Source organism: Drosophila mauritiana, chromosome 2R (genome assembly GCF_004382145.1).
Source record: "Drosophila mauritiana strain mau12 chromosome 2R, ASM438214v1, whole genome shotgun sequence".
NCBI classification, from domain to species: Eukaryota; Metazoa; Arthropoda; class Insecta; order Diptera; family Drosophilidae; genus Drosophila; species Drosophila mauritiana.
The window spans coordinates 13,877,058-13,897,362 of NC_046668.1; the positions used below are offsets into that span (position 1 = coordinate 13,877,058).

Genomic DNA, 20,305 nt, shown 5'->3' on the forward strand with positions numbered 1-20,305 from the left:
TAAGCACTTTTATGGCCCTTGTCTGAAATGATGATATTTTTCCCAATTTTTAAAGCTCAAGACAACAGTTAAATTAAAAATATTACATCAAGACTTACAGCTAGCTTACACATATTGAAACGTAAGAAATATTGAATATTTACAAACATTTAAACGGAAAATATGGTAGAGTTCGAGGTATTTTTTTGTAATCAACGCTAGTGCCATATTACAACATTTTTAAAATACGACAATTTGGTAACTGCACCGAACAATAAGCGAATACTACTTAAGCAACTTGTATTAATATGTATATTTTGGCCTAAGAATAAGTAAAAATAAACATATTTTAATTGCAATCAACTACTTCGTTTAAAAATTTATACATATTTCTTAGGGAGGGTACTTCTTAATTTGTTAACTGTCATTTATTTAGATGCCAAAAACACACAAAAAAAAAATGCTAGACAAAAACAAACTTATACAATTCGTTCAATTAAAACCGTGTAAATAGCTATAATAATTTTTGAACTATTACGAGTTAATTAACTTCTAAGAAAATATACACTATTTAATAACACATAGGTTACCAAACGAAGACTTCAGCGGTTTCCTTTGAAGTGTGTTTGTTACCAAAATATTTTCTTTGAAAGATATTGAACAATGATCGACTGGCACTGCAACTGGTTAGCAATGTAAACATTTACCGGCCATAAACATCGAAATTCGCCACACAATTGCACGCACAAAAGCCATTACAGCAAATCAAGCATACGCAGTGTGGATCGAGCCAAGTGACAACAAAGCATTTTCGCCTGCCATTCGAGTGGCTTCAGTTGGCGTTGCCGTTGTCGTTGCAGTTGCAGTTGCAGCGGAGATGAGTTGTGCTCCACAGCTGGTCATGGCCAGACAATTTGCAGTAACCAAAAATCAATGACCGACCGGTTTTGCATAGGCTTTCGGTGGTGCTGGTTGTCGATGGTAACGTAACAACTTTCGCTGAAACGTCATTCACGGCGGAGAGCAAAATGGCAAAAGGCAGGCCGAAGAGATAAAGCCGCGATATCATCAGCCAGCCAAATGATGATGATGAAGCAGAAGAAATTCAGTTTCAGTGTCGCCTTTGCCACAAATCGCCCTCTCCCCCAAAAATCCCTCGTACCTTGTTTGTTGGCCAAAAATGCATGGCGTTCGGACCAGTTTGTGGCGGCTCGGAAGTGCAGCGCCTCATTTGAATAATTGAAATCCACTTGCACTGCAATTAAGAGCATAAAACGAAATGTTTGCGTTTCTACACTTTCCATGCGGGACCCAGTGCGAGTCACAAAATCGAATGCAATGAGCTTGACTTGGCTCAAATTGCCGGAAAATTTCGTTTTAGCAATCGAATTGTCTGTCTTCCCATAGCTCTTAAAACATGCATCGAAATGGGAATGCACTTGGTGTTCGAGTTCATTTTCGATCTGCAGCGGAAGTTGTTAAAGGCCTTTCCAGTCATTCAAATGGAGCAATCTCACGCACAAGGCCAAAACATTTTTCACTTTTGGGCTTACCCCCAGGTGGGGACATTCTCAGTTAAATGAATCTTGTGTCCCGCATAAATGTCAGCCAAACACTTCAAAGTGCAGCCGTTAATTGCCATACTTGGTTCGACCTGAACACGGAAATAGCATGATAACCTGGTATACACTTTTAACACGATTTTTAAATGCCATTTAAATGAATTGAGGTTGAAATATTGTGACACATTTGTGAAAGGCAAACAAAAAGTTCTCGTCCTGCGAGGATTGTCAACAGTTTCGTGATGGCTCTTGGATGGTCAGTTATTATTCTTGGCTGCATTGGACAGTTGAGCGCACAGATACTTAATTATACTCAGTCCAGAGATCTAGAATTGCTGGAAGGTAGACTACTTCGAGTACTCTCGAGACTAAATCTAGAGGAAGAGTACAATACCTTGTTGGTCTACGGAAAGGAGTGCGTGTTTCATTCGTTACTGAGGAAACTAGAGATACCCGCAGTCACTGTACCATCAGGAAGTACCGATTATAACTGGAGCTTTAGTACAGCAACTCTAGTATTAAGCTGTGGATCTGATGCGGAAAATGAAGAGGACTCGTACACCCTACTGAAGTTGCAGAGGACCAGGCGTCTTATTTATCTAGAGGATAATAGTGAGCCCGAATCCGTTTGTATGCGATACTCGTTGAAGGAGCAGCATAACATTGCCATGGTTAAGTCGGACTTCTATCAATCGGATACCTTCTACTCGTGTCGCCTCTTTCAGACACCCAACTATGTAGAAGGACACTTCTTCAAGGACCAACCTATCTACATTGAGAACTTTCAGAATATGCGTGGTGCTAGTATAAGAACGGTGCCAGGTATTTTGGTGCCCCGAACCATCGTTTATCGAGACGAAAAGTCTGGTGAGACTAAGATGTTGGGCTACCTGGCACACATGATAAATACCTATGCTCAGAAACTGAATGCCAAACTGCAGATCATAGATACAGAGAAGTTGGGGGTCAAAAAGCCCAGCGTCCTGGATATAATGAACTGGGTGAAGGAGGATATTGTGGACATTGGAACGACACTGGCCAGTTCCTTGCAGTTTAAGAATATGGATTCCGTCTGGTATCCTTACCTACTGACCGGTTACTGTCTAATGGTACCAGTTCCTGCCAAGATGCCCTACAATCTGGTGTATTCGATGATAGTGGATCCCCAGGTTCTGAGCATCATCTTCGTCATGTTGTGTCTCTTCTCCGTTCTGATAATCTACACCCAACATTTGTCCTGGAAGAACCTCACCCTGGCCAACATCCTGCTGAACGACAAGAGCCTACGCGGCCTTTTGGGTCAATCGTTTCCATTTCCGCCGAATCCAAGCAAGCATCTCAAGCTGATCATCTTTGTCCTGTGCTTCGCCAGCGTTATGATCACCACCATGTATGAGGCCTACTTGCAGTCGTATTTCACTCAGCCTCCATCCGAGCCATATATTCGATCCTTTCAAGATATTGGAAACTCTTCGCTTAAAATGGCAATAAGCAGGATGGAAGTGAATGTCCTCACCTCCCTGAATAACTCACATTTTCAGGAAATAAGTGAGGATCATCTTCTGATCTTCGACGACCTTTCCGAATATCTAGTGCTGCGCGACTCCTTAAACACAAGTTTTATATTTCCGGTATCTGTGGATCGATGGAATAGCTACGAAGATCAGCAAAAGCTATTCGCTGAGCCCGCTTTTTACCTGGCCACCAATCTCTGTTTTAATCAGTTGATGTTGTTCAGTCCCCCGTTGCGACGCTACTTGCCCCATCGGCACCTTTTCGAAGACCACATGATGCGGCAGCATGAGTTTGGCCTGGTGACTTTCTGGAAGAGTCAAAGCTTCATCGAAATGGTCAGACTTGGCTTGGCATCCATGGAGGACCTTAGTAAGAAGAGAAATGTTGGGGTAAGTCTCTTGCTCGACGATATCTCATGGATACTTAAGCTTTATTGTGGAGCTATGTTTATAAGTAGTTTTTGCTTTTTACTGGAGATATTGCGTTGCGTGGAGAGATGCAAACGGCTATGGAGGTGTAGATGGTAAAAATCCAAAATGTTTAATAAATTGCTATAAATGTTTTACAAAAATATTCAAACGTGTAAATGTTTTCGACAACCTGCCCGACACAACTTTCCATTTCGATATAGAACAACGGCTTAACGTTGATGTACCTTTTTCAGGTAATTTACACCAGGAAAATGCAAGACAAATTACACTACCACCTGTCACGCCTGTAGATTTATACACGATATGGTTTGAAACTGCTGGCCCTTCCAACTAACATTTTTATAAACAGTTTTTACAAGGCTAACATCACTGGAAATTGTTGGCACAAGTTTCAAATATGTAAGGCACCAATATGAAAACCATTTATATGAATGATAAATGAAACAAAAAGGAGCACAACTCAAAGTATTAAAACAGTTTGTTTGAAAGCAATGACATGGTTGGTCATAATACTCTGCTTCCTGGGATATATTGCAGCCCACATAGCGGATATTTCCGTTCAAAACCAGAGCCTCATGGATAACGAGTTACTTCACCTTCTTCTAAAACTGCGAAAGGAGGACTTTTACGATACATTGCTTGTCTATGGAAAGGATTGTGAATTTCATTCCCTGATTAGAAATGTAGATGTTGCCGTAGTGCTGGTGTCTGATAGCATGAATTTTGATTGGAATTTCAGCAGCCTTACTCTGATACTCAGTTGTGGAGATGACATAGAAAATGGAGGACCTTATAGTACTTCCTTAAAGCTGCAACGGAACAGGAGACTGGTTTTATTAAAAGAAAATTTTCAACCAAGTAATATTTGCAATATATACACACAAAAGGAGCAGTATAACATAGCCTTGGTGAGAGAAAGCTTTTCCAAATCAAATGTCATATACACTTGTCGCTATTTTCAAGATCCTAACGTGGACGAAGTAAATTTATCAGGGACGAAGCCAATCTTTATAGAACAATTCCAAAATATGAAGGGAAAAGCAATAAGAATTGTGCCAGATCGACTACCACCTCGAGTCATGCTGTACCAGGATGCAAATGACGGTGAACTGAAGATGATTGGCTATGTGGCAAACTTAATCACTAACTTTGCACAAAAAGTGAATGCCACCTTGCAGATAGACTTTTTGAAACCTTCTGCGAGCATCACAGAGATATCAAGAATGGCTAAGGACGATGAGCTTGATATAGGCATTACATTAGAGGTCTCATTATATACAGCAAATCTTGAGACGGCGAGCTATCCCTACCTTTTGACATCTTACTGCCTTATGGTTCAGGTTCCGGAAAAGTTGCCGTACAATCTAGTCTTTGCCCTGATTTTGGATCCGCTCGTACTGGGAATAATCTTTGTGTTGTTCCTCCTGCTATCTGTCCTGCTAATATATAGCCAGAAAATGTCATGGCATTACCTGAGCTTGGCCAACATATTACTTAATGATAAGAGCCTGCGAGGTCTCCTGGGCCAATCCTTTCCCTTTCCTCTGAATGCTAGTAAAAAACTGAGGCTGATATTTACCATTCTATGCTTTGCAAGCATTATGCTTACAACGATGTACGAAGCCTATCTGCAATCGTTTTTCACGGATCCCCCATCTGAACCGCACATTCGCTCCTTCAAGGACATTGGTAAGCTTCGTCATAAGACTATCATCACCGAAATTGAGGTAAACGTGCTGATAAGGACTAACAATACACAATTTCTGGAAATTCCAAAGAAACACCTATGTATCTATGAGAATTGGAGGGATTGTCTTGCGATGCGTGATAACTTCAACCTTACCTATAACTATTTGGTCACTGAAGACCGTTGGAGCTCCTTTGCAGAACAGCAGAAGCTCTTCAAGAAGCCATTGTTTTACTACTCGAATGATCTCTGCTTCTCGCGCATGATCTTCTTGTCAATTCCCCTACGTAGGCACCTTCCTTATCGTCATCTCTTCGATGAGCACATGATGCGACAGCATGAGTTCGGATTGGTGAACTACTGGAAGAGCCACAGCTTCTTCGATATGGTTAGACTTGGTCTAACGCCTCTCAAGGACCTGAGTCAGCCAGAGATGTTCAATCCAAGCCTCCTAATGGAGGATATCTCTTGGATAATGAAACTATATCTCGTCGCCATATCGCTTAGTGTTTTCTGCTTTACGTCGGAAATAGGATGGGTAAAGTGGAAGTGCTGGCGGCTTTCGAGAAATTAAACAAGCCGTACTAACTATCTCTTGTCCTCATAATAGAAGTGGACTGATTGATTTATATGATCCTTGGCCATACCACTTTTAAAGTTTTTATTTGTAGATCACACGCAATAATTGCGATAATTGCACGTTTTTTGCTCTATCCACAAGCTTTCCAGTCTCTTCCGTTCTGGTTTCATCGAGAAGCTCTAACTTCGATTGGAATTACAGCAGATTAACACTTATTCTAAGTTGTGGCCTTGAAGTCGAGAGGGAGGAGAACTATCGTACACTGATAAAGCTACAAACAAATAGGCGGCTTATTTTCCTACATGAGGACAGCCAACAAGAATCTGTATGCGGCTACTACGCAAAAAAGGAGCAAAATAATATAGCCATGGTGAGAGAAAACTTCCCGCAGTCGGGTATAATATACTCTCTGAAGTCTATGATTTTTTTAATACAATCACGAGATGTAAACTGCCCCCAGTAGCATGTTAACACAATATGAAAAACATGAAAAGTGCATGCCTGTTCAACTTTTTATCTATATTTACAAAACAAAATGCCACGGAAGCACAGGACTTGCCACAGTTAAACAGAAACCATGGTGTGGCTTATTATCCTTCTTCTCTGCGCTGGGATTTCAAGTGCACGACATCTGGATTATATTCATAAAAGTAGCTCACACTTGGAGGATAGAGTCTTTAGTCTACTCGTGAGATTACAATTGGAGGAGTTCTATGACACAATGCTTCTCTATGGAGAGGATTGTGTTTTTCACTCATCATTTCGGCGCTTGAATGTATCCACAGTGCTCGTGTCCTCGGGCAGCTCCAACTTTGATTGGAACTTCAGCAGCCTAACCCTGATACTAAGCTGTAGTCCTGAAGATGAAAATGAAAGGAACTACAACACGCTAGCGAAATTGCAAAGAAACAGAAGGTTAGTTTATCTACGAGGCGATATTCAACCGCAATCGGTGTGCGAAAGATATTTACAGAAGGAACAATACAACATAGCTACAATAGGAGAAGACTTTGATAAGTCAAAAACTGTCTATGCCTGTCGCCACTTTAAAGATCCGAACATCGAGGAAATCAGTTTACTGGATAGTAAGCCAGTATTTATAGAACAGTTCCGGAATATGTACGGAAAATCCATTCGAGCTGTGGCAGATCTCTTATCTCCGCGTTCGATGCTTTATGTGGATCCAAAGACCGGTGATATGAAGACAGCTGGCTATGTGGCCAATTTGGTTAACACTTTCGCTGAGAGAGTAAATGCCACCTTGGAACTAGAAATCTTGACCAAAAAATTGATAGTAAAGGAAATTTTAGGTTTGGTGGAGGACGAACAGCTGGACATCGGGATCACCCTAGAATCCTCATTTCGAATGACATTCATAGAAATTTCCAGTTATCCGTACATTCTGACATCGTACTGCCTTATGGTTCAGGTTCCAGCAAAGATGCCGTACAATTTGGTATATGCCATGATAATAGATCCGATCGTCCTGGGAATGATCTTTGTGTTGTTCCTCCTGCTATCTGTCCTGCTAATATATAGCCAGAAAATGTCATGGCATGACCTGAGCTTGGCCAACATATTACTTAATGATAAGAGCCTAAGAGGTCTCCTGGGCCAATCCTTTCCCTTTCCTCTGAATGCAAGCAAAAAACTGAGGCAGATATTTACCATTCTATGCTTTGCAAGCATTATGCTTACCACGATGTACGAAGCCTACTTGCAATCCTTCTTTACGAACCCGCCATCAGAACCAGAAATCTGCTCATTCCAAGATGTTGGTAGCTATAACCGAAGAATTGCAATGCCTGCACTGGAGATTAATGGTTTAATCAAGACCAATAATTCGCATTTCCGAGAAATTCACGTGGATGATTTAGAAATTTTTGATAATTTGCCGGAGTGCTATGAGCAGCGCGATGCCTTCAACCTGAGCTACAACTATGTGGTAACCGGAGACCGCTGGAGATCATACGCGGAGCAGCAGACGTTCTTCAAGGAGCCAGTCTACTACTTTGCCAGGGACTTGTGCTTCTCCAGACTGATCTTCTTGTCGGTTCCCCTGCGTAGACACCTGCCATATCGTCATCTCTTCGACGAACACATGATGCAGCAGCACGAATTCGGTTTCGTGAACTATTGGATGAGCCACAGCTTCTTCGATATGGTGAGACTTGGTCTAACGTCACTCAAGGATCTAAGTAGGCCATTAGCGTACACTCCAAGCCTATTAATGGATGACATCTCGTGGATAATGAAAATCTATTTGGCTGCCATTGTACTCTGCGTTTTCTGCTTCTTGTTGGAAATAGGAGTGGACAAGTGGAAACGCTGGAAGAAATTCCGAAATTTACGAATTCTAAACACATGTTAAACTTATTTCATTCCCCCAATAAATTTTGTGACTCGAAAGAGTTTCTTAATTAAGCTGCCCAATTCTTTTATTGAGCACAATAAAATACTTTATTACAAAAAACTGGGGCAAAGAAATTTTAATCAATGAAGAAGGAAAAAAACAAACAGATTTATATATAAGAGAATTAAAGTTCCATATTAGTAACTTAAAGTTAGTAAATGCTTTCATATTAGGATTGGAAATAGGCAGATCGTTTATCGTAACATAACAATAAATTTAGTTTAATCAAAAGAAATGTTTTATGAAAATAGATCAAATCAGACTGGGAGTTAACTGCTAGTCCGGTAAAGTAAATTAAGACATTTAAACTATTCTATTTGCTCATACACGAAATAGAGTTGTTTCCAGCCACCCACTAATTAAGTAAACTTTGGGGTGTGCTCTGAACTTTTAGTCATGTCAACACAAAACGTGAGACACGAGAATTGCATGACCCGCCAACACTTTTGGGCCAATTCAAAGGCGTGTTGGGTACAAAATGTGATGAATGCACAAGAATGCCATTAGTCACATTAGCACCATGGTTTGGCTTATAATCATTCTTTTCTGCCTTGGAAATTCCAGGTCTCAAATTTTGGATGTCACCAATAACAGTCATCTAGACTTTGACTACAGATTGATTGACCTTCTTCAAAGATTACAATTCGAGAAGTCCTACGACACCCTTTTAATTTACGGAGAGGATTGTGCCATTCCTTCTCTATTTGAAAGATTGCAAGTTCCTGCAGTGCTGGTGTCCTCGGGCAGCACCAACTTTGATTGGAATTTCAGCAGCCTAACACTGATACTCAGTTGTAATTTCCAGGACGAGAGGGAAGAAAATTATCGAACACTGATGAAGCTGCAAACTAGCAGGCGCCTAATCCTGCTGAAAGAACCTATAAAACCCGAGTCTGTGTGCGATTTCTATTCTAAGAAGGAGCAACATAATGTAGCTATGGTGAAGGAAAACTTCTATCAGCTTGAAGTGGTATACTCATGTCGCCTATTTCAAGATCAAAACTATGTAAAACTGAATCTCTTCGATGGCCAGTCGATTTACAAAGATCAATTTCGAAATATGCATGGAGCCCCAATAAGAACACTATCTGATAAGGAGCCACCCCGAACCATACCATATATTGATAGTAAAACCGGCGAAGAAAAGTTTAAGGGCTATGTGGGCATGTTGATAAGCCAATTCGTTAAGAAGGTTAATGCCACTATGAAAATACGGGAGGATTTGATCAAGGACGACGAGGAAGTATCTTTTGTGGACATTACGAATTTTACCTCGAATGACATTCTGGACATTGGTATATGCGAGGCTAGGACTCTTGAAATGTCGAACTACGACGCCATCTCGTATCCGTACCTAATGAGTTCGTACTGTTTCATGGCTCCACTGCCGGATTCGTTGCCATTTAGTGACGTCTACATGGCGATTGTGGCACCAAGTATCCTGATAATGTTCTTAATAATGTTCTGCATATGCTCCGTGCTAATTATCTACATACAGGAAAGGTCATATCGTAGTCTGAGCATCCGTCGTGTCCTGATGAACGACATCTGTTTGAGGGGATTTTTGGCTCAGCCTTTTCCTTTTCCCCGCCAATCCAACAGAAAACTTAAACTGATATTCATGCTGGTCTGCTTTTCCAGCTTAATCTCCACCACAATGTATACGGCATACTTACAGGCCTTCTTATGGGGTCCTCCCATCGAACCACGCCTGACCTCATTTGATGATGTAAAAAAGTCTAGGTACACGATGGCCATTAACATCTACGAAACAGAGTTCCTTAAGGCCCTGAACGTGAGCCTGGAGGACGTGGAGATCTATGACTACGGCAAATTCTCTAAGCTGCGAAGCACATTTAATACCAATTATTTATTTCCGGTGACGGCATTGCAGTGGTTCACCATCAACGAGGAACAGAAACTCTTCAAGTACAAAATGTTCTACTATTGTGATGCCTTCTGTCTCAATCAGTTTGATATATTAAGTATTCCTATAAGACGGCACTTGCCCTATCGCGATATCTTCGAGGAGCACATGCAGCGCCAGAAGGAGTTTGGGTTAACTAAGTACTGGATCGATCAGAGCTATAGGGATATGATAAAAGCAAATCTCACAACATTCAAAGATTTCAGTCCGGCCCTCGAAAATGATTACATAGAAGTACACAATCTCTACTGGGTTTTCACCATGTATTTCGTTGGGATGGGCATGGGTTTATGTTTTTTTATGTTGGAGATTCTAAGACCTCTGAGATACTGGAGAAACTGCAAAATCAAATGCGAATATTGCTATGCATTCTTAAAAAATTTAGCTAAGTAAGCTGTAATCCATGATTCTTATCAAATTCTAATGTACTCTGGCACAGATATCGTAAATTTGGTACATTACGTCATGAATTGTTCAGCGCACAGAAAATATTATCTTAAATACCAAAACTAATTTATAACAATTATTTCACTCAATAAATGTATATGGCACCACTGAAAACATTTCTTTTATATACCATCTAAAAAGTGCGTTCCTGCAGAAAGGATAATGTGGTTTTCGGCTTTCAACCATTGTCCGATTTTAAAACAATATTATCTTTACACAACTGATTCCTCATTTAATCGGGATCAGTGGCGCTCTCATTTTTTACCATGCCCATACGGTGATTTCATCGATCTTATCAAAGAATGTTGAATAGCCTTGTATTCTTATACCAAAAAAAATAAAGAAAGTAAAATGTTTGATAAAAATTGAGACATTAAAATAGTATTCTTTTGTCGACTCCACGAAATGTATGTATTTTTAACGCAACTACAAATTAAGTGGGCCATTAGGTACACCTTTAACATTCAGCCTTGTTAACACAATATGGAAAACATACAAATAGCATGCCTGATCGACATTCACTGGTCGTTTAAAGTACAAAATATAATGTTCGCTTCGAAAATGCAATAGTAACTCTTGCACCATGGTACGGATTATTATAATTTTGCTTTGCCTTGGATATACAAAGGCTCGGATCTTGGATGCGACCAATACCAATCATACAGACTTAGAGGAACGACTTCTGAGCCTTCTTCTAAGATTGCAACAGGAGCAATTCTTCAACACCCTACTAATTTATGGAGAAGAATGCGCGTTTAGCTATTTGTCAAGGAGATTGCAAGTCCCCACAATATTGGTTACTTCGGGTAGCACCAGCTTTGAATGGAATTACAGTAGTCTAGCACTTATTCTCACCTGTGAGTTTCAAGCCGAGAGGGAGGAGAACTATCAAACTCTGAAGAAGCTTCAAATGAACAGGCGACTGATTCTTCTGAATGGGAATATAAAACCAGACTCCGTATGCGACTTCTATTCTAAGAAGGATCAATACAATATAGCCATGGTGAACAATAACTTCCATCAGGTCGGGATTATATACGCCTGTCGGCTTTTTCAGGAACGAAACTATGAAAAAGTGTATCTATTCGAGAGTAATCCAATATATGTAGACCAATTTCGGAATATGCAAGGAGCAATGCTTAAATCAATCACATTCAACCTGATTCCTGGATCTATGGCATACAGGGATCCTAAAACTGGCCAAGAGAAATATATTGGATATGTAGCCAATTTATTGAATAATTTTGTTGAGAAAGTAAATGCTACCTTGGATATGCAGGTGAAATTGCATGAAGCTGGAAAGAAAACATCTTTTTACAATATTACGAAATGGGCCGCGGAGGATCTCGTGGATATTGGCATGAGCTACGCCGCCTACTTTGAAATGACCAACTTCGACACGATTTCATATCCGTACTTGATGACATCAACTTGTTTTATGGTTCCCCTTCCGGACATGATGCCCTATAGTGAGATCTACATGGGCATTGTGGATCCACCAGTCCTGGTAGTGCTCATTGCCATATTTTGTATTTTCTCAGTCATGCTGAACTACATCAAGCTAAGTTCGTGGCGTAGTCTGAGCCTTGTTAATGTTCTGATGAACGATATCTGTTTGAGGGGATTCTTGGCTCAGCCCTTTCCTTTTCCCCGTCAATCCAACAGAAAACTTAAACTGATTTCCATGCTCGTTTGCTTCTTCAGTGTAATCACCACCACAATGTACACGTCGTACCTGCAGTCCTTCATGTGGGGTCCTCCAATCGATCCAAAGATGTGTTCCTTTGCCGATCTAGAGAATTCCAGGTACAAGCTGGCCATACGACGGTACGATATTGAGCTGCTGCGACCGTTTAACGTGAGCATGGATCATGTGGAGGTCTTCGATGAGTCCAACCAACTGGAAAACTTGCGAGACTCCTTCGATGACAACTATATGTACCCGATGAGCGCCTTGAGTTGGATTGCCTTCAAGGAGCAACAGAAGCTTTTCGCATTCCCACTATTTTACTATTCAGAGAAACTCTGCTTAAAACCCATCAGTTTTTTTAGTTTCCCCATAAGACGACACTTGCCCTATCGCGATCTCTTTGAGGAGCATATGATGCAACAAAATGAGTTCGGCTTATCGAAGTACTGGATCGATCGGAGTTTCTCGGATATGGTAAGACTAAAACTGACAACCATGAAGGATTTCAGTCCACCTCGGTTGGATGATTATATCGAAGTAAGCGATCTCTCCTGGGTTTTTGGCATGTACTTCACCGGACTGGGTATCAGTTGCTGTTGCTTTGGATTGGAGCTACTGGGATTACCAAGTTGGACGCGTCGCTTGAGGCTAACCAATTGGCTTAGGGTTAGAAATTAAATCGTATATCCTAATAGCTTTTTGTCAGTTTTGAAATCGCAATGTTTGCACCATAGTTAAATAAAAAGATTCGCTAGCATGGCTAAACTCACTCTGCTCAACCTTCGCCAAAAGCCATAAAGCAAACAAAGAAATGTTGAATTGGGATTAGCCACCTCCGCACAATAAATGATAGCGGATATGGAGAAGCAGCGGTTATTGTTGGCGCTGTTATTCAAATGTATCCGAATCATCACATCGGAGGTTGCGAACATTGAGACAATGCTCAATTTTGGATGTTGATCGATACGCGATATTGATTTTGATGTGGTTTTAAGAGACAATCGGCCCTATCTGTGTATATCTGCGATGCGATTGTGAAAACCCCGCGGATGAAAATGTGCATTCCATCAGGTATGATGAGGCGACCCAATGAACTGGTCAAATATTTGATGACATCTCACATAATTGGCTCTTACATAAATACTACCATAAACAGTCCACAATGCGGGTGTCTCAGCAGGAACCGGGGATTATGCAAAACCCCAACTGGCTACCGCCATAAAACCGCCTTAGTTTGTGCTCATTTGGATGGATATTTGTGCATATACGATCCGAATCATAATTTGGTTCGTCACTTTGGCGCCACTTTTGACGCGTGCTGATTGGACCTAGGGCACTGGAATTGAAATTGAAATACGATTTGGCGACGGGGATGGGGCATTGGGTAACCGGTTAACCCCCAAGCGATGTAGTGGGTGAGACAATGGGTTGGCATTGTCATGGCCAAGCCAGTATCGTGAAATCTTTCACTTTCGATTTAGTTGTAAACGAAGTTCCCCTTTTTAAAATCGCTCGAACTGGATCATAAATCACGCTGGAAAACGTATGATAATGTGGCATCATTACGCTTCCCAGGCTGATCAATTTGTCATGGGAAGTCGTGGACTTGCTCCAGCTCTGATCCGGCATAATCCTATCAGTGCCGATCCGATCAGATCCGACCGACCTGTGCTCATCCTCTGGCACTGACGAAACCCCAACGCAATCATCGGAATTACCCAACCTTTTGACATTTGCAAGGCTTTCGAAGCGAAACGAAAGTAGCAGACAGACCAACCGTAATCCGTAAAATCTATGGCAGACATTTTTCAATTGCAAGCCCAAATCCCAATTCTGTTATTATCCGCCGTTGACTGCCCATTTCCATTGATGGATGGTGATCGTTAGTCGACCATTTCTTGGCTGCCTGTGTGATCTTCAGGGTCATTTAGATTTAATAGATTTCTGTGGCCCGAGTCATTATGGCAGGCACCTTAACCGCAGTCGTCGACTCACATGTGGAACAATGTCTGTTAGTGGTTAAATTGTTTGTGGCCCTTTTCTTTTATTGTACGCGCTTTAATGAGACCTCGTTGGGGGCTTCAGCAGCACTCATTATTGAATAGAGTAATTTTAAAAAATTATTTATCGAGCACTTCTGCTATTTACACAAAAACATATTTGCGGACTTTTGAAGGGGGCCGCGTTTTTCAATCCGGTTGCGGCTCATAACGCTTAAGAGCCAACTAATTCGCCCTCAGGCCATTAAACATTTCACAAATGTGCTGAAAATGCATAATTTTCGGTGGCGATAATAAAAGAGTATTTCAAATTTAAGAGGTGTTAATTTTTTCGACCGAAGAAACTAATCTGTTTCAATGCCGGATTCGCTGCATTTTTACAAACTAGTATTTTAAGGTCGCACACGAAATGAAATTCCAAAATCTCGTCTGGCTCCACGTCGTATATATATGTATATATCTCCCCCGTTTGCTCCATCTTTCTTTATTTTTTCGGCAACTAAAACAAAGGCCCCATCCCACTGAGCCCCGGCCAGAGAGTAACTTATTTCCTTCCTAGTTTTTGTCGCTCAAAGCCATTAGGGAGTTTTAGCGGAGATTGGCAAAACAGTTGCCACCTTTCAGCGACTCAACGGTTGCTTCCCACAACTCCGAAACTCCAATTACCATGGCTGTGGAGCACTTTGAACTTTAATTTAGCTGCTGGGTCGCCGATCTGGTGGCCGGTGGCGCCTCCCGCAGCGACACCAATGCGTATACGTAACGTATTAATTATGCGGCCCAAGAGCTCACTTAAAAACAGCAACTGGCACTTTGGAGTCGTACGTTAATTAGCCAAATTAATCACAGACCCCAACGAAATGGGGCCAATCTTGTTGGCATCAATTCGAAGCATTACAAAATGAAAGTTGCGATGAGAACCAATCTCAATTAGAATTCAAATGAGATTTAAACAAGCCACCAGAGACAAATTCCACTGGCAACATGTGGTGCTTGGTTGCATGTTCCGACCAAGAGGCGTAGCAACAAGTTTTTAATGGGAAACCCATTTGTTGCCCCTTAACAACAAATGAACATGCCATTTGTGCATTAAGTGCCGGCCAAGGTGTCAAGTGCGACAGTCAGTCGGTCAGTCCCTTTCGTTTTCAACGGTACTCGAGGGCAGGAAGCTTTGTGATTTAAATTTCCGCTTTTTTCGCAATTGATGTGACAACTATGTGGCTTGGCATGCTTGTTGGTTATAAATTATAATTATTAGTTTTATACTCACACATTAAATTGTTTACAATCTAAACGGCAGACACTGCTTCCGATAGTATATCATTATTATGCGCATAGTTACCATGTCTTACGAAGAATTAATCGGCTTTAATAATGCAATTTAGGATTAGTTCTTACACAAATAAACATACAAATCATAAACTAAATTATAAAAAAAATGTTTGTCAGACTCTTAAAAATTTAAAGATATAAGAAATATCCAAATTTGTTTAAAAAAAATGTCCAAGCATGCTTACAACCAAAGAGATTTTCTTAAGATAAAATTGTCGAATTTTTTTAAGGAAATGTATTTTGTTGTCCAAGCAGCCTAGTTATCTTACTTATAAAACCAGTTTGAAAGTCACTGGTATACGTATAAGGTCTAAGTCTTTGCTAGAAGTTACTTACATCTGCTTAAAGGTTACCGAAGCACCAAAATGTAAAAATTTGTCAAAAAACAAAAAAATATGAGCTACAGGAAAAACGAAAGACTTAAATATAATTTTGTACTTTTTCACTTTGTTTTACATTTGTGTTGTGCTACTACCGAGATTGTACAAATAATAAGAACTATTATGATAAATATATTATATTTAAGTAATAACAGTGAACTATAAGTTTTCAAGCAATGCCCACTGTGGCAGTGCTGCAAAGCGCCGACTTAACAGCTGTTGCTGCAAAAGTACCACAAAATGCACTAACGCTTGAAGCAACAGCGTATAGAAAACATGCCCGAGTAAGTTTTCGTTGTTTTTTATTGTTGTTGTGTTTCATTTGTTGTTGTGGCAGTCGCGCTTAGAATTAATATTGCCATTTAGTCTAGTTTAAGCCACTCCACAAAGCGGCGGTGCGCGGCGCTCAACGGAAAGCGGGAAGAAACTGGAATTGTGGTATTGTGGGCGAACCGAGAAGCCACGAATCATACTTACAAAGTGTCTGGATTTTTCGCCAGCGAATCGGAGTTAAATGATCGAGTAGCGGGTAAAATCGGACAGCGGACGCACACGATCCGATCCGCAGAGCCAGATTGGAGTGGAGAAGTGAATCTAGTGCTACCTCAGAATCCCAGATACCAGAAGTCCCAGTCAAAAGATATTTTAAGCCAACATGCTGCCTCGGTTCCGTTCCTTTTACGGCAAGCTGATCATCTTCATCCTAGTCGCCCTCTGCTTCATCCTCTACAGCAAGGTACAGCAGAATGGTTCACCAGAGGAGCCACCTGTGGCGCCACCCGTCCGGGCGGCCGCTCTGCGAGGTCATGGGCGCGAGCGGTTCGAGGCGTACAGCGACAGTGAGAACGAAATAGCCCGACCCGCCACCCAGTCGCCGTATGAACAAATCATCCAACTGGATCTTCAGAAGCAGAAGGCGGGTCTCGGCGAACAGGGCGTGGCAGTGCATCTTTCCGGTGCCGCCAAGGAACGAGGCGATGAGATCTACAAGAAGATTGCCCTCAACGAGGAGCTAAGCGAGCAGTTGACCTACAACCGAAGTGTCGGTGACCACCGGAATCCACTGTGCGCCAAACAACGCTTCGATTCTGAGTCCCTGCCCACCGCCAGTGTGGTCATCATCTTCTTCAACGAACCCTACTCCGTGCTGCTGAGGACCGTGCACAGCACGCTGAGCACCTGCAACGAGAAGGCCCTCAAGGAAATCATTCTGGTGGATGACGGTAGCGACAACGTGGAACTGGGCGCCAAGCTGGACTACTATGTTCGCACGCGGATTCCCTCGGGGAAGGTCACCATTCTGCGTCTCAAGAACCGGTGAGTTAAAGCCACAAGGTGCCTGACCTATAAAAGTCAAACTGCCGTTACCCTAACTAAGAACAAATGTATCTGAAATAGCTGTTTGCGCCAGAGACTTCAGAAAAAGGTGTTCGGTTTTTCCCAATCTAGAATGGAAAGAATACGTGAGCTATTACCGCAAGATAAAAAGAAATTGAAATGAATTCCAGTGAAATTGTGTTTTTATAGGGCAAATTATAGAAATTCAAACTTGTTTATGTGATAAAGTGTTCATCCACTTCAGTACTTTAAAATACCTCAAGAAATTATAGACTTAGTGGCGAATATAGTAGTTATACTTGCTCATTCACTTTCAATACGACCTTTGGCATATGCAAATACGAGGTGTTAAACCTAAAGCATGCTTTCGTGTTTTTTGAGATACAATTCGAGGCATTTATCTCATTAGTTTAGCTATGAATTTATTAAATAAGAACTTGCATATTAAAAATCGAAATCAAGTGTATATACAAGTTTCTTAATTATTGTTCATGAGTGCAACAATGCATAAAAGGTGAAAATTTGACACCTAGATAATTTCCATTATTGCCTATGGGCTAGGAAAAGTTCAGTAATTTGGCTAATCGAAACGCTGACGACTTGGACTCATTTGAATAACTTGTTTGCCATGTCAGTCGCGCATGGAGCATCTTCTTTTTGGCCAGAACCGACAAACGCTCAAAAAACCAAAAACTAAAAACCGAAAAAAATGAAGAGAAAACCAGTTCGTCAAGTTACGATTATGTGTGTTGGGTTTGACTTTTTGTAACTCCCAGACTCGGTTTCTGCGTGCATTACACTCGTCAGCCCGTGAGCTTTGCAGACTTTCGGATGACTTCACGCGGTGGATGCCATGTAGGTTGGTGTTAATCGTGCTTGGCAGACGATCGAAGGTTTTCGAATGACCCAATAAATTTGTTTTGTTTTGCCCTTCACATAGCTAAAGAAAGTTTTCGCCCGTCTCTTTGCAGATTGGGTTTGATTCGTGCCCGATTGGCTGGAGCGCGAATCGCCACGGGGGATGTGCTCATCTTCCTGGACGCCCATTGCGAGGGTAACATTGGCTGGTGCGAGCCACTCCTGCAGCGCATCAAGGAGTCGCGGACTAGCGTGCTGGTGCCCATTATCGATGTCATCGATGCCAACGACTTCCAGTACAGCACAAATGGTTACAAATCCTTCCAGGTCGGCGGATTCCAGTGGAATGGCCACTTTGACTGGATCAATCTGCCGGAGCGGGAGAAGCAGCGCCAGCGACGCGAGTGCAAGCAGGAGCGGGAGATCTGTCCAGCATACAGTCCCACCATGGCCGGCGGACTGTTTGCCATAGATCGACGCTACTTCTGGGAAGTCGGCAGCTACGACGAACAAATGGACGGTTGGGGTGGTGAGAACCTGGAGATGTCCTTCCGCATCTGGCAGTGCGGCGGCACCATCGAGACTATTCCCTGCTCCCGTGTTGGACACATATTCCGCGACTTCCATCCTTACAAGTAAGCAAAAGGAACTAGTATTATACTTATAATTTATGATGAACCTGACCTTCGAAGCGAACTATAGTAACTTTATTGTCATCTCCCATTATCTATTGCTGTATTATAATGAACTCATTTAAATTCTTTATAGATTCCCCAACGATCGCGATACACACGGTATTAATACTGCCCGCATGGCTCTGGCTTGGATGGATGAGTACATCAACATATTTTTCCTCAACCGGCCGGATCTGAAGTTCCACGCGGACATTGGAGATGTCACCCACCGAGTAATGCTGCGCAAGAAGCTCCGCTGTAAGAGCTTCGAGTGGTACCTGAAGAACATCTATCCGGAGAAGTTTGTACCCACCAAGGACGTGCAGGGATGGGGCAAGGTGCACGCCGTGAATGCTAACTTATGTCTGGACGATTTGCTGCAGAACAACGAAAAACCCTATAACGCCGGCTTGTACCCATGCGGCAAGGTGTTGCAGAAGTCGCAGCTATTCTCCTTCACAAACACAAATGTTCTGCGCAACGAGCTGAGCTGTGCAACAGTGCAGCACAGCGAGTCCCCACCGTACCGGGTGGTGATGGTGCCCTGCATGGAGAATGATGAGTTCAACGAGCAGTGGCGATACGAGCACCAGCACATCATTCACAGCAACACGGGCATGTGCCTGGATCACCAGGGACTCAAGAGTCTAGACGACGCCCAGGTGGCGCCTTGCGATCCCCACAGCGAATCCCAACGATGGACCATTGAACACTGAGGAGATAAGGTGTAGCGGGGAAATGGGTTGGGGACCAAAGCAACTGAGAGATACTGACTAACGCCGACTGAACGGAACTCGAATTCAAATTAGAACAACCCTTTGTAAATACCTAAATCGAATCCTAGAATTATATATTTTGTGTACACAAATCGTGTATATTAAGAAGAGACGTGGTAGCTAGTGCAAATCAAAACGAAAGGAATCAAATCAAAATAGGAAACCAGCAAATCAAACGTAAACGAGTCATTTGGAAAGCTAATAACAATTAACTGTGTGTTGTGTCCTTTGTGTGTATAAATATAAATAGAGCAAGTTGTAAGAATAGAGAGTCGAACCATCCTATGTAAATGATATAGTCGCCATGTGATCGTGTAAGGATGTAAGGCAGGGTGTGGAACGATTGCATTCCATGGCCAGGGATTCAACAAGGAGCTCTCCTGCGTGAGAGCACCCAGCAATAACCAACTATGTAAACTGTAAACTAAATGTGTTGTAAGCATTTATCTACTAACATAACCATTTTGCCATTTGTTTTCATGAATAAAAAAACTTCCGACTGGAGGATGTACATCTTCAAACGAACCATTAGTAGCCTCTGCCTTGGGTCGAAGGTCTTGGGCCAACAAAATGTAACCAGTTAGTAGCAGTCAAGGCCGAGTTCAGCGTTAATATCGCAGTGGCCGCTTGTTGACCCAGCAGCTACTGGTCCACATTTACCCCCCAGCTGTGAAATTAAAGCCAACTCCATTGAAAAATGTCCATTGCATGTTTGT

At 41.9% G+C, this 20,305-nt stretch overlaps 6 protein-coding genes across 6 annotated transcripts; all 6 read left to right on the plus strand.

Moving 5' to 3' along the window:
* Positions 1–1,783: 1,783 nt before the first annotated feature.
* On the plus strand, positions 1,784–3,596 carry LOC117137337. Its single transcript, XM_033298728.1, has one exon. It carries the CDS (start codon positions 1,784–1,786, stop codon positions 3,581–3,583), a length of 1,800 nt encoding a protein of 599 aa, XP_033154619.1. The 3' UTR covers positions 3,584–3,596.
* A 382-nt stretch (positions 3,597–3,978) lies between these two features.
* On the plus strand, positions 3,979–5,748 carry LOC117138529. The gene has a single exon (XM_033300667.1). It carries the CDS (start codon positions 3,979–3,981, stop codon positions 5,746–5,748), a length of 1,770 nt encoding a protein of 589 aa, XP_033156558.1.
* A 583-nt stretch (positions 5,749–6,331) lies between these two features.
* On the plus strand, positions 6,332–8,163 carry LOC117138534. Its single transcript, XM_033300672.1, has one exon. The coding sequence runs from the start codon at positions 6,332–6,334 to the stop codon at positions 8,123–8,125; it is 1,794 nt and encodes a 597-aa protein (XP_033156563.1). The 3' UTR covers positions 8,126–8,163.
* A 390-nt stretch (positions 8,164–8,553) lies between these two features.
* LOC117136772 lies at positions 8,554–10,640 on the plus strand. The gene has a single exon (XM_033297820.1). The coding sequence runs from the start codon at positions 8,655–8,657 to the stop codon at positions 10,485–10,487; it is 1,833 nt and encodes a 610-aa protein (XP_033153711.1). The 5' UTR covers positions 8,554–8,654; the 3' UTR covers positions 10,488–10,640.
* A 484-nt stretch (positions 10,641–11,124) lies between these two features.
* On the plus strand, positions 11,125–12,909 carry LOC117138611. The gene has a single exon (XM_033300820.1). The coding sequence runs from the start codon at positions 11,125–11,127 to the stop codon at positions 12,907–12,909; it is 1,785 nt and encodes a 594-aa protein (XP_033156711.1).
* A 3,245-nt stretch (positions 12,910–16,154) lies between these two features.
* Positions 16,155–20,114, plus strand: LOC117137849 (polypeptide N-acetylgalactosaminyltransferase 1). Its single transcript, XM_033299557.1, has 4 exons — positions 16,155–16,227; positions 16,310–17,260; positions 18,253–18,774; positions 18,908–20,114. Exons 2-4 carry the CDS (start codon positions 16,599–16,601, stop codon positions 19,527–19,529), a joined length of 1,806 nt encoding a protein of 601 aa, XP_033155448.1. The 5' UTR covers positions 16,155–16,227; positions 16,310–16,598; the 3' UTR covers positions 19,530–20,114.
* Positions 20,115–20,305: the final 191 nt, after the last annotated feature.

Excerpts from the sequence above, each read along its gene's own strand:
- LOC117137337 (XM_033298728.1), top strand. The coding sequence starts at position 1,784 with ATGGCTCTTGGATGGTCAGTTATTATTCTTGGCTGCATTGGACAGTTG.
- LOC117138529 (XM_033300667.1), top strand. The coding sequence starts at position 3,979 with ATGACATGGTTGGTCATAATACTCTGCTTCCTGGGATATATTGCAGCC.
- LOC117138534 (XM_033300672.1), top strand. The coding sequence starts at position 6,332 with ATGGTGTGGCTTATTATCCTTCTTCTCTGCGCTGGGATTTCAAGTGCA.
- LOC117136772 (XM_033297820.1), top strand. The coding sequence starts at position 8,655 with ATGCACAAGAATGCCATTAGTCACATTAGCACCATGGTTTGGCTTATA.
- LOC117138611 (XM_033300820.1), top strand. The coding sequence starts at position 11,125 with ATGGTACGGATTATTATAATTTTGCTTTGCCTTGGATATACAAAGGCT.
- LOC117137849 (XM_033299557.1), top strand. The coding sequence starts at position 16,599 with ATGCTGCCTCGGTTCCGTTCCTTTTACGGCAAGCTGATCATCTTCATC. Across the intron at positions 17,261-18,252 it reads ATTCTGCGTCTCAAGAACCG|ATTGGGTTTGATTCGTGCCC; the intron begins GTGAGTTAAAGC and ends GTCTCTTTGCAG. Across the intron at positions 18,775-18,907 it reads CGCGACTTCCATCCTTACAA|ATTCCCCAACGATCGCGATA; the intron begins GTAAGCAAAAGG and ends AATTCTTTATAG.